The sequence below is a fragment of the Saccopteryx bilineata genome, chromosome 3 (assembly GCF_036850765.1).
Source record: "Saccopteryx bilineata isolate mSacBil1 chromosome 3, mSacBil1_pri_phased_curated, whole genome shotgun sequence".
In the NCBI taxonomy this organism is placed as follows: domain Eukaryota; kingdom Metazoa; phylum Chordata; class Mammalia; order Chiroptera; family Emballonuridae; genus Saccopteryx; species Saccopteryx bilineata.
In genome coordinates, this window is record NC_089492.1 from 125,630,766 (window position 1) to 125,643,904 (window position 13,139).

The 13,139-nt window shown below is 38.2% G+C and overlaps 1 protein-coding gene across 1 annotated transcript in view; it reads right to left on the minus strand.

Moving 5' to 3' along the window:
• Window positions 1-1,049: 1,049 nt before the first annotated feature.
• GFPT1 (glutamine--fructose-6-phosphate transaminase 1) overlaps window positions 1,050-13,139 on the minus strand; it is a 72,086-nt gene continuing 59,996 nt past the window's right edge. The window contains exons 15-19 of the mRNA XM_066267298.1: window positions 7,035-7,149; window positions 6,641-6,768; window positions 5,479-5,646; window positions 3,077-3,238; window positions 1,050-2,252 (exon numbers count right to left, since the gene is read on the minus strand). Of these exons, the coding sequence (XP_066123395.1) occupies window positions 2,208-2,252; window positions 3,077-3,238; window positions 5,479-5,646; window positions 6,641-6,768; window positions 7,035-7,149 (618 nt within the window). The 3' untranslated portion in view covers window positions 1,050-2,207. The remainder of the gene's footprint in view (window positions 2,253-3,076; window positions 3,239-5,478; window positions 5,647-6,640; window positions 6,769-7,034; window positions 7,150-13,139) is intronic.

The window sequence follows — 13,139 nt, forward strand, 5'->3', positions numbered from 1 at the left end:
TGCTTGTTTTCACCTTTGCATTTAATGAGTGCTATTCCTTAAAGTACCACAGATACAGGCATCCATACATAGCCTGTGACAACAGCTTACACTACAAAATGCATTTCACCTCTTATGGACATGATACACCCCAAAACCTGGACCATAATTTAACGGAACAAACCCATTCACAACATTCAACAACCCAGCTCAAGTCCATTTGTCCACTTTCACCCCGTCCCGTTCAGTGCTCCAGTCTTCACTAGTGATGGGTCCACGTGGGACATATGGGCCTCACTTCAAACAAGAGGCACGTTCCAGTTCCTAGCACAGTGGCAGGCCCTAACAGGCTGCTGACATAGTTACAACAAACACAAAATGGTTAACATTAATTTCTCTTACCATTTATTCCTATGGCATGGGTGGTCAGAAAGACTGAAAAGCTGAATGTGTCCCGTGTTAAATGCTACACATGACCCCCAACTAGAAAGTGCTCACGGCCTGGGATAAGGAATTCTATGTGGTGTATGAGTGAATTGAAACTTTAAATGTACTACAAGAAAATACCTTATATAGGACTTTTGTAAAATATCTTTATTGAAAATAATATATTTCTTATCTTGCATTACGTGGTTTTAACTGGGCCTGTACACTTATTAGTGGTTTGTCTAATTATAGCATATCCTTTTAGTGTTTGTAATTCAAAGAAGACTTGATCAAAACATAGATACAATATTGTATAAGCTCCAAGATTTGGCCCAAAAAGTCCCATGAAGAAATTACAACTTTCTGATTACCAAACTCATAGTCTACTCTAAATATTTTAATCTAAATTATTAATTTCCATTTCTGACACTAACTAGCTAACGGCACCTCAGTATCACTTTATTTATATTTTCCTTATTCCTAAATGAATTCCAGGGGAGAACACAGAAAACACAGAGAAAACACCTAGGAAGTAATACAGGCACCCTCGTTTCATTGTGCTGCACGTGATTGTGCTTTACAGATGTTGCATTTTTCACAAACTGACAGTGAGACTCTCCACCAGCAAAATGACCACGACTCGCTCAGTTGCAATACTGCTTTATTACAGCGGTCTGGGACCAAACCCGCAATGTCCAAGGTATGCCTGTACTTAATGTGATGCAATTCTTCATTAATTTCCATGTAAAGCATATAGTTTTTCTAAGCCTTGTCCACCACATAGGGTCAAATAATTAGTCAAAAGACTTGCAAATCTTCCAAACAATTGGAGAAAGCTACCAAACTTGCATGAAGATTCTAATTTTATACAAGGCAGTGATGGGAGTTAACTGCAGGAAATTCTTTGGGACAAATTTGAAAAGAATTCTGAATATATCAATATTGATTTAATTTGAGACATCTGATGACTACTCTGTGATTTCAAAGGACAAGATAAAAAGTCATTCAGCAGTCATTGATTTTAAAGAAAACTACAAATACAAGGAAATAAAAACCACCTTTAGGAGATGAAAAAAACAGAGTCAGATATCCAATATGTATGTATTTCATCTTTAAAACCATATTGTCAGTTATCCAAAGCAGCTCAAATTTCAAGTTTGTGCTATGAAACTGTATAAATATTTTTGGAGAATACCAATGCACTACTGTACCATTTAGCTTCCTAAACTACCCTGACCTATACAGGTAATAACAAACAACAAATTTGAGACTAAGGTTAACCAAACTTAGGTAGAAATTCCACCAAAAAAAAAATTGTTTTTAAGTACACAAATTTCAAAACAAATCATAGCATCTTTTCTTTCTACATAACTTAGAAAAACCTTAATTAAATGTCCAAGTGAAATGCCACTGGCTTTAGATCTTCCAATAAATGCACTACCCTTCTGCTGGTCTGAGGTAATAAAAACATGGTAAAACAAATGCCAATTACTTTTAAAACACACAATGCTCTCAGACTGAAGTAGAGGCTCTAGAAATCCAACATCGTCCTCTGAAGGAAAGGAGAGCTAACTCTGTTTCTGATGCTGATTTGAATATAGATTCCGTTTTTCAAACTCCCCCACAAATTAGTGGAGAAATATGAGGTAATTTCACAAAAATCACAAATTGAGTGAAATAATTATAACTGATACATAAATAAGGATTTACTAAAAAAGGCTTAGAGGAGTGATATTTTAAATCAAGGTTTTAAATACAAAAGGTGTCTTGTTTGCTTCATTGCCCAGAGTTTCAGATGCTCCTTATTCTACTGTTACAGATTTGGCAAGATTCCGGGGGAAATCAACCTAAAAAAAAAAAAAAAAAAAGAACAAGATTAAAGAGATTATACAGATTTTTTTGGGGGGAGGGGGTTCTGTAAGGAAATTATTTTTGTTTGTAAAAACAGAAAATATGACCATTAACGATGCTTATTATAGACTACAAAGAATCAGATCAGCAAATATAGTCACATAATGTATCTTTAAAACACCTGAAATGAGATGTGGGAGAGTGGAGGAGGTATGAGGGAGATGAATGGTGATGGATGAAGACTTGACTTGGGGGTGAACACACAATACAGTGTACAGAGATCTGTTACAGAATTGGGCATCTAAAACCTGTATAATTATGCTAACCTGTGTCACCCCAATAAAACTCAATTAAAAGAAAAGACTTGAAATCAGGAAAAAGAATTCTAAAGGAGCCAGTTCAACACACAGAGTTCCTGTGGTCCTCTATAGAGGTGGCAGCAAAAATGTGTAAAAAAGCAGGATGTTCTCACATGTCACATGACTGGAGGACCAAGGACTGTAAAAGTCCTACAGTGAGTGAGATAGTCCCAAACAAAGAATTGCCAATAGCAACCCTGTTAGGAAACACAGGAAAAAAGCAGGCAGAGATTCTCCAAGAAGTTCATCTCTGATGGTGGTAATCTCCAAGATTCCTTGAAGTTCTATGAGTGAGAAAATGCTACAATGTAACTGACAAATTGGGCCATGCAAAACACAGGTGACAGATATCTATCTGATGGATTTCTCAAATGCTACTGCTAAATATTTAGAAGGAAAACGATCAGAATGTACTTGGGTAAAAAGCCAGCCCAATATTCCTTCAGTGGTCCTTCACTTACATCATAGCCTCTCAGCACAGCAAGGTGGAAAGCCAGCAACTGTAAGGGGATCACGCTGAGAATGCCCTGCAAGCAGTCCACGGAGTGGGGCACCTTAATTGTTCTTTTTGTGTTCTTAATGGTCTCGGTATCTTCCTTATCACAAATCACCACGGGGCGTCCCTGGTCAAGAAAGCCACACAGAGTCACTGGTAAGCAAAGGCAGAGCTATAGCACGTGAATGTGCATATGGTACACTCAATAATTTGTTGTGGCCTCAGTGACACAGACTCACAAACCGTGTGGTAAGTCAGATTGATGTCACTAACAGTTGAGGAAATGGAAGCTTTATGGGAGTAATTTATTTAAACTCACACAACTAAGAAACACCAGGCTCAGTACAGATGCTCCACAACTTACAAACCTATAGTAAGTCGAATATATAAGCCAAAAATGCATTTAATACAGCTAACCTCTCAAACATCATATCCTAGCTTAGCCTGCCTTTAACATGCTCAGAACACTCATATCAGCCTTAAGTTGAGCAAAATCATCTAGGACAAAGCCTATTTTATAACAAAGTGTTGAATATCTCATGTAATTTATTATGCATAAAGCTTTCACACCATCATTAAGGTGAAAAATCTTAACTGAAAGCATTGTAAGTCTGAGACTATCTGTACTTGAATCCAGGTCCGTCTGCCTTCAAAGCCCAAGTTCTTAACAACCATGTTGCAAGCAGGATATCTTTGGGAATTTATAAAGCCAAATGATCTACAGAAAATTCAGTGAAGCACAGCACCTGTAGTTTAGTGTAAAACTTAGATCCTCCTGAAATATTTATTTAAGAATATTAAATTAAAAGGGAGCAGGATAAACTAATTGAAGAGGACAGGACTGGGAGACCAAGACCTCAGTTTTGGTCTTAGTTCTGCCTATCATGAGATCTATGAGCTGGGTCCTGTCAAAACTCTGGAGAATCTTCAATTCCTCACATGTAAACCTAAATGTTTTGTTAGCTAACTATACTACTCACAAAAATTAGGGGATCAGGGAACATGTACAGTGCATTTTCACCAATGAAATAAAAGTTGGTTTTGCATCTCATTTGCATAATCAAACAACTTTCTTTGACTTGTCATTTGCTTTTCTGAAGTTTTTTTGTTTGTTTTGTTTTGTTTTGTTTTACAGAAACAGAGAGAGAAAGAGAGAGGGATAGACAGGGACAGACAGACAGGAACAAAGAGATGAGAAGCATCAATCATTAGTTTTTCGTTGCGCATTGCGACACCTTAGTTGTTCATTGATTGCTTTCTCATTTGTGCCTTGACGGCAGGCCTTCAGCAGATCAAATAACCCCTTGCTCAAGCCAGCAACCTTGGGTCCAAGCTGGTGAGCTTTTTGCTCAAACCAGATAAGCCCACACTCAAGCTGGCGACCTCGGGGTCTCGAACCTGGGTCCTCGGCATCGCAGTCCACTGCATCACTGCCTGGTCAGGCTGATGTTCTTGATTAATAAAAAAATCAGGCCCTGGCTGGTTGGCTCAGTGGTAGAGCATCGGCCCAGTGTGTTGAAGTCCTGGATTCAATTTCCAGCCAGGGCACACAGAAAAAGTGCCCATCTGCTTCTCCCCCCTCCCCCCTCTCCTTCCTCTCTGTCTCTCTCTTCCCGTCCCACAGCCAAGGCTCCATTGGAGCAAAGTTGCCCCAGGCACTGAGGATGGCTCTGTGTCCTCTGTCTCAAGTGCTAGAATGGCCCTGCTGCAATGGAGCAACGGGCATGCTGGGTGGATCCCAGTGGGGTGCTTGCGAGTCTGTCTCTCTGCACCCCCACTTCTCACTTCAGAAAAAGACAAAAAAGGCCCTGGCTGGTTGGCTCAGTGGTAGAGCGTCAGCCTGGCGTGCAGGGGTCCCGGGTTCAATTCCCGGCCAGGGCACACAGGAGAAGCGCCCATCTGCTTCTCCACCCCTCCCCCTCTCCTTCCTCTCTGTCTCTCTCTTCCCCTCCCGCAGCGAGGCTCCATTGGAGCAAAGATGGCCCAGGCGCTGCGAATGACTCCTTGGCCTCTGCCCCAGGCGCTAGAGTGGCTCTGGTCGCAGCAGAGCGACGCCTCCTGGTGGGCAGAGCGTCGCCCCCTGGTGGGCATGCCGGGTGGATCTCGGTCGGGCGCATGCAGGAGTCTGTCTCTCCCCGTTTCCAGCTTCAAAAAAATACAAAAAAAAAAAGAAATAGACAAAAAAGAAAAAAGAAAGAAACAAATGCTTCTTTTTTTATCACTTGTTATTTATTTTGAAATATCCCCTAATTTTTGTGAGCAGTATATTGGGCACTGGTCTATCATTTTAAATGTCATAAAATTCAAATAAGCTTAGTGGCCCAACTCTTAGACCCCCATGGTGTCCTCACAACAGCTCCAACTTACCTGCCTAGCAACCACCTGCTGAAGAGCATTCTGACACTTGGCATAAGTGTGATCTCTCATGATGATCATAATGACAGGCATCAGCTTATCCACCAGAGCCAGGGGGCCGTGCTTCAGTTCACCAGCGAGGATGCCTTCTGAATGCATGTAAGTGATTTCTTTGATTTTCTAATAGGAAAGAACTAGATTAGTCTTCCATCTGTTTTTCAAAAAGCCATTCTTATACTCAAAACATTTGATACCTGAAGTCATTGTCTATTTATCCAACAGTATTAAAGGACCACTGATCTGTAAATATAGCTAACAGACTAACAGATCATTATTTCTATAAATCAGTAAGTGACTGAAAGTTTTAAAACTCCATAAGGGCCCTGGCCGGTTGGCTCAGCGGTAGAGCGTCGGCCTAGCGTGCGGAGGGCCCGGGTTCGATTCCCGGCCAGGGCACACAGGAGAAGCGCCCATTTGCTTCTCCACCCCTCCGCCGCGCTTTCCTCTCTGTCTCTCTCTTCCCCTCCCGCAGCCAAGGCTCCATTGGAGCAAAGATGGCCCGGGCGCTGGGGATGGCTCTGTGGCCTCTGCCCCAGGCGCTAGAGTGGCTCTGGTCGCAACATGGCGCCGCCCAGGATGGGCAGAGCATCGCCCCCTGGTGGGCAGAGCCTCGCCCCTGGTGGGCGTGCCGGGTGGATCCCGGTCGGGCGCATGCGGGAGTCTGTCTGGCTGTCTCTCCCTGTTTCCAGCTTCAGAAAAATTAAAAAAAAAAAAAAAAAAAAAAAAAACAAACTCCATAAGGACTTTTTCAAGATTTTTATTTTTCAAAATTTTATAATATCTGGAAATTACTAGTATTTCTTTGTAACTGTTCTCCTACATGGTTAATGTTTGACCTGAATTAAATCTCACACCTAGAGAACTTAATCTTTATTTTATTCATAACTGGATAACAAATTAACCCAAGTTACTTGCTAAACCCAAATTATCATTCTAAAATGTACTCTTCCTGATTTTCACTTTTGAATTAGTATCAACTGTCACTTCTCAAGGTAAATAAATCAATCTATTTTAAAATATAAGGCACTTGTAAAAGTTTTACCTACTTCATTCAATCTAAAAGTATGACTGTGCCAAGTCCATAAGTCAACAAATTATAAGTGAGAAGACTTACCAGGGCCCCTTCAAGACAAGTAGCATAATGATAGCCACGTCCCATTATCAAGACAGACTTCTGATGATAAAGTTCTGTTGCAAGTTTCTGAATTTCATCATCCATACTCAGTACTTCTTTAATCAAATCTGTTAAAAAGTAACATTAGCAACATCTATGAAAAAAGAACAATAAACAGAACCAATATAATAACAATACATTGGTAGCAACCACAGAGACCAGTGTTTCTATTCCTTTGTAAGATCAATGAGGGATTTTTAAATACACAGGTGTAAAAGTAGAACAAAATTTGTTGACTCAACAGCTACAAGAAACAGCTTCAAGGACAAGAAGAGAATTTCACCCATCACTGACTCCCTCAGACAACCAGTGTAGTATTAGAAGATCTTCATACCAGGTAGCCGCTTCAATCCAAGCATGATCTCTTTGCGTCTCTCCTGCATGGAGATCCTGTCATCACACATCATAAGGGCAAACATCACAAGGGATACAAACTGGCTGGTGTAAGCCTGAAGCACCACAAAAAAAAGCAGTTGCATTTTAAAAACTTGGTATTTTTCATTTAAAAAAAAAGATGAAAACAAATTCCCATTGGTTTTATAAGCACATGCTGTCCATTTTTTAATAAACAGTATTCATAACAGTGAGCAAAACCAGTGAGCAAAATAGTGAAATCTATCACTATTCTGCTTTTCTGAACTTGAACAAATGGCTTAAATTTTATTTCAAGACACAAAATAAAAGTTCTTTACAATGCATTGCATGCTTATGAAATCCCTAATACACTTGAAAAGAGAAAGATGCCACAGGAAGCGAGTAGAAAATCTGCATATGTGAACCGCCTAAGTTTTGATGTAAATCAAAAGCCAAGAGCAGCCCTGGCCGGATGGCTCAGCGGTAGAGCGTCGGCCTAGCGGGCAGAGGACCCGGGTTCGATTCCCGGCCAGGGCACACAGGAGAAACGCCCATTTGCTTCTCCACCCCTCCGCCGCGCCTTCCTCTCTGTCTCTCTCTTCCCCTCCCGCAGCCAAGGCTCCATTGGAGCAAAGATGGCCCGGGCGCTGGGGATGGCTCCTTGGCCTCTGCCCCAGGCACTAGAGTGGCTCTGGTCGCAACATGGCGACGCCCAGGATGGGCAGAGCATCGCCCCCTGGTGGGCAGAGCTTCGCCCCAGGGTGGGCGTGCCGGGTGGATCCCGGTCGGGCGCATGCGGGAGTCTGTCTGGCTGTCTCTCCCTGTTTCCAGCTTCAGAAAAATGCAAAAAAAAAAAAAAAAAAAAAAAAAAAAAAAGCCAAGAGCTTGAAGGACTCTCCTCGACATATTTACAAGGGTTTTGTTGGATTTTTTAAAAATTGATTTTTGACTTTCACATTTGTCTATTGCCTGTTTCTCACTACCACCATTTTTTTTTCACTAAAAATTATTTTAAAGTTCAACTGTATAAAAGTAAACAAAAGAATAATTCTCAATCTTATTACAGAAATAATTACATTACTAACATGCTATTAATAACATTTGTGAATACTGCCTTCTAATCCCTAATATCTTTTTTGTATTTCTTAGAAAGTTAATTATTAGTAGGTATAATTTTATAACTTGCTTGTATTCTTAACATAAATACTTTGCCAAGACACAATGCTTTCTTTTTTACTGGTGTGTAATACCCTTGGCAGTTTTTCCAGCTCTGTAGGCCTCAGATGGCCCATCTATTAAAGGTACACCATACTTACAAGATAATCATGATGATTAAATGAGACAAGTATACCTTATTCAGCATAATGTCTGACATAGAAGCTAAAAACAAACTTTATTGCTGAAAGCTTTAATTAAAAGACTTATTTAGTTCAAAAGATCTTCCTAAACTACACACCTGTGAATATTTTAAAACTTGCAGTTATGCTGTCAAGACATTTTTATTCCCATACACTGTATATGAATATAAGATATGACTGTTTTGTCATGTGTTGTAATATTGAGAATTATCTTTTTAACAAATTTTTACCATTGACTGAGGGACAGTAGACTCTTTACTACTTTATCATACATATCTTGAATCTAAAAAATTAAGACTTTTATTCATGCTTGTTAGTCATTTGTTTTCTCTTGTAAGAATTAACTTCATTGTTCCTCACTTATTAATCAACTTAGGCTTTTTTGTTTAAGTTGATTGTAAGAAGGTCTTTATTAATACATTGCTTTTCTTTTAAGATTCTTTTTGAGATCAGGATTTGTGTTTTAGTAACCCTTATCTCTCTAGCTCCTGGTAAGTAGATAGATAGTTTGCAGTTCCACAGAGTTTAATTTAAAAAGTATGGCCTCTTATTGAAAAGTGTGCTAAGGGGAGAACCCTGAACTAGCATTCAGGCTTATACTCTTTTTCTCCAGGTGACCAAAGAAAGTGAAACAATAATAATTGTATTCCACTTAAATCAGATGAAATAATATAGAAAGACATTTTATAGATTCTAAGTCATGTAGATGTCATGTAGTAATGTTCTTTCCATTTAAATTGGCAATGGCACCTCAACTTCTTGTTACCTGAAGAACAAAATAACCAGTATTTGGAGAAGAAATATAGTGAAATTCAACTCCGTTAGTGCATTTTGTAACCAAAACTGGTTGTGTTTATATAAAAAATGTAGATGCTGGGCTATCCTTTTATCTATTTTTTTAATTCTTTTTTTTTTTTTTTTCAATGTGAGAGGAGGGAAACAGTGAGACAGGTTCCTGCATGTGCCCCTGACTGGGATCTACCCAGCATCCCTGCCTGGGGCCAATGCTCAAATAAACCAAACTATTTTTAATGCCTGTGGCTGAAGCTGGGACAAGGAGCTATCATCAGTGCCCTAGGGACAATGCTCAAACCAGTTGAGCCACTGGCTGTGGGAGGTGAAGAGGGAGAGAAGCAGATGGTCCTTCTGTATGCCCTGACCAGAAATCAAACCCGGGACGTCCATACGCTGGGCTGACGCTTTATCCACTGAGCCAGCAGGACAGGGCTTGATACATTTAAATAATTTTTTTCCCACTTTGGTTTAACCTTTCATAATGATGTTTACTGATAGAGAAGTTTTATTTATTTTTTTTAAAGAAATTTTTTTTATTTATTTTTTATTTATTTAGTTTTTTAATTTTTCTAAATTTTATTTATTCATTTTAGAGAGGAGAGAGAGACAGAGAGAGAGAGAGAGACAGGGGGGAGGAGCTGGAAGCATCAACTCCCATATGTGCCTTGACCAGGCAAGCCCAGGGTTTCAAACCAGCGACCTCAGCATTTCCAGGTCGACGCTTTATCCACTGCACCACCACAGGTCAGGCAAGTTTTATTTTTTTTAACTTTTATGTAGTACTTTTAAGTTTAGACAGTCCTTCAATCCTAATGTCAGTTAAGTATTATTAAACTTTTTAAATTTTGTTTTCATTGTCTGTTTTTATTTGATGTTTTCTTATACCCTTTTTAGTCCATCTGAAATTAATTTTAGTGCAAGGTGTTAACTTTTGTTCTATTTTTAGAAATACCCAATTTTCCCTACTTCGCCACACCCTTTCACTACCGATTGTGACATTTCCTACGGTATAAGTGCTTTGATGTATGAGAGTTATGTTGCAGGACTGTCTCACAGATCTGTCATTTCTTTACAAAACAATCTTCCTATCCAGAAATATGGTATTCCATCAATTTATGTTAGAAATTTAAAAGTACATACTTACATAGTTATAATCTATTCAACAAATATTTATGGAGCACTTTACACATTTCTTTGTAAAATTATTTTGAAGTATTTTTTATAACTTGAAAATGGAATCCTCCTGAAAACACACACATCTATACCTTTTCTAAGTAGCCACTGTCAATTTATAGAGAAAGTATTTTTGTATATTTCATATAAATCGCCTTATATGAATTCATGTTTTTATAAACCCAATTTCTTTTTATTATTATTATTTAATTTTTAAAATTGAATTCATTGAGATAATACTGATTAATAAGATTATACAGGTTTCAGGCGTACAATTCTTCTTTTACTTGATATTATTGAGCTCTACAGGTAGTCAATCATATCAGTTGTAACTAAGGAAAATTGTGTTTCCTCCTTTCACACTGTTTCCTATTCAACTGGATAGAACTTCTACAACTCGAACAGCAAATATGCTTACAAAGAGCCAATCCTAACTCATTTGTAGTCACAGTAAAATATCATGTTGAGAAAAATTCTAAGGCCTTTTTTTTTTTACTTCACAATAATACTCCTAGGAAGGTTCCAGGAGAACAGTTAAGACCCTCTGAGATGAAAGTCCTGAAGCTTTCTGTTTTGCAGTTTATTCATTCATTTTTCTCTATTATTTGACCACTTTGCTTTATTGAATTTCCTTTTTCTAACTTTTTGAGTTACATACTTAATTCATTTTTCCCCACTGATTTACGGATTGGGGGGATACAGCAGTGGTGGGGAGCAGAGAGGGAGGGAGAGCAAGAAGCATCAACTCGTTCCATTCAGTTGCGCACTCACTGACTGCTTCTCATGCATGCCCTGACTGGGGATCAAACCCACAATCTTGGTGCACTGGTGGACACTTTACCACGGAGGACGCTCTACGACTGAGCCAACCAGTCAGGGCCCTTAATTCACTTTTTTTAAAGATAAAGCATTTCAATGTTATGAATTTATCTCTAACTATCAATTTGGCCACACACTCTAAATTTTTACCCATATTTTTACTAGTACTTCTGATATTTTTTTTACTTAACAGTTATTTAGGGGAATGTTTTCCTGTTTCTGAATTTGAGGTTTCTATTCACATGTTTATTTTTAAATCACTAGGATTACTACAGTGTGGTCAGCTACAGTGTTATGTATAACTTTACCTTTAGGAAATATATTTGTGGGGTTGTTTTGTGGATTATATGCTGACTGTTATGCTTCTCTGAATAAGGAATCACTTCATTGGTGAATATTTATGTCATAATGTGGACAATGAGCCTCCTGTATAATAAAATCATAGTCTGCTAATGCTCCTTACCTTCCCAATAGTTAAATGAGATCCCCTGTTTTCTTACTGGGCCTCCAGCTATCAGCTGCTCAGACATTCCTCCACTGACAGCTGCCTGTCCCTGGGCCCCCATCTGCTCCGCTAGCACACTGGAATTTTTTTCCCCATAGCACTGAAGTGGACTGACATTCCCTTGCCTTCAGTCTAATGAGCATATCTGTATTCTAAATTCCAGTCCCTCCCAGTCTACCTCGGCCTACTGAAGTTTACTTCTCAATAAACTGATTAATTATAAAATATACTATCATGACAGAGGGAGCTAACCAGTATCTTGGACCCATGGGATACCTCAACTGTTTCCTAGTGAAACTGATCCAATAATGAGTATTTCAGTTTCCCTAGACCTTACTAAAAATGCTATTCTACAGAGTAATGTTTCTTTGCTTGGACTTGAAACATCAACACTGATTTTCAAGTACAAATATTAAATAGAGTAACTTTAATGCACACATTTTTCCATTGCACTCCTACCACAGCTTAATGTCAATTTCATGTTTTTCATTTCATCAATAAATACCAGGAAACCAATTATGAGAGAAATAAGTTACACCTCACATTTTGAATTTACTGAGGTTTGAAAGAATTTACCAGAAAAATGTTGACTCAACTTTTAAACTTGGTTTTACTTTTTATTCAGCCAAAAATAAAGTTATATTGGTTTATTTTTAAAAATCAACAAAAGTCAGTACCGTAGTGAAATTCTAACACCTGCAATAACACAAAAATTGATGAACCTGCACATTTATATCCATCAATTCCTACAGATGTATGAAATTGTATGGTTTGACATTATGAGAAAATTAATAATATCAAACCCTGACACATTTTCAGGACAGTTGGGAATTCGTAATCAAAATTATAGAATTCTTGTGCTAATTCAATTATAGAGCCCAAAGATCAGGATTAATGATGAACTCCTTTGATCACCCATTAACATATAAATTTAGATTTGCCATTCTAAAATGGTCTATGACTAAACATACCAAAAATTTTGAAGATTGTCTAAGGCTGCTAAAGAAAAACAATTATTTTAGAATCCAAGAAAAATCAAAGTAAGACTAAATTACGTACTATACTTGCTAAAATTTTTAAGGGAGTCAGTTTTTTAAGGAATTAAAGTATGTACTGTAAAAAGACACTTATTTTCTTATGAAAGATGTTAACAATTGGGGGAAACTAGGTGAGGAGTACATGGAATTCTCTGTACTATCTTTACAACTTTCTATAAAGCTAGTGATTTCAAAATAAAAAATTTCTTTTAAAAATGACTTACAAAAAAAGAACTACTGATACAAATAAGAACACAAATAATCTCAAAAACTTCTTGTTAAATGGAAAAAGCCAGACATAAAAGGCATGTATTATACAATTTCATTTATAAAAAATTTTTAGAAAATGATGTAGTAAGAGAAGACAATAGCAGTTGCCTGAGGTTGAGAGGTAGAAG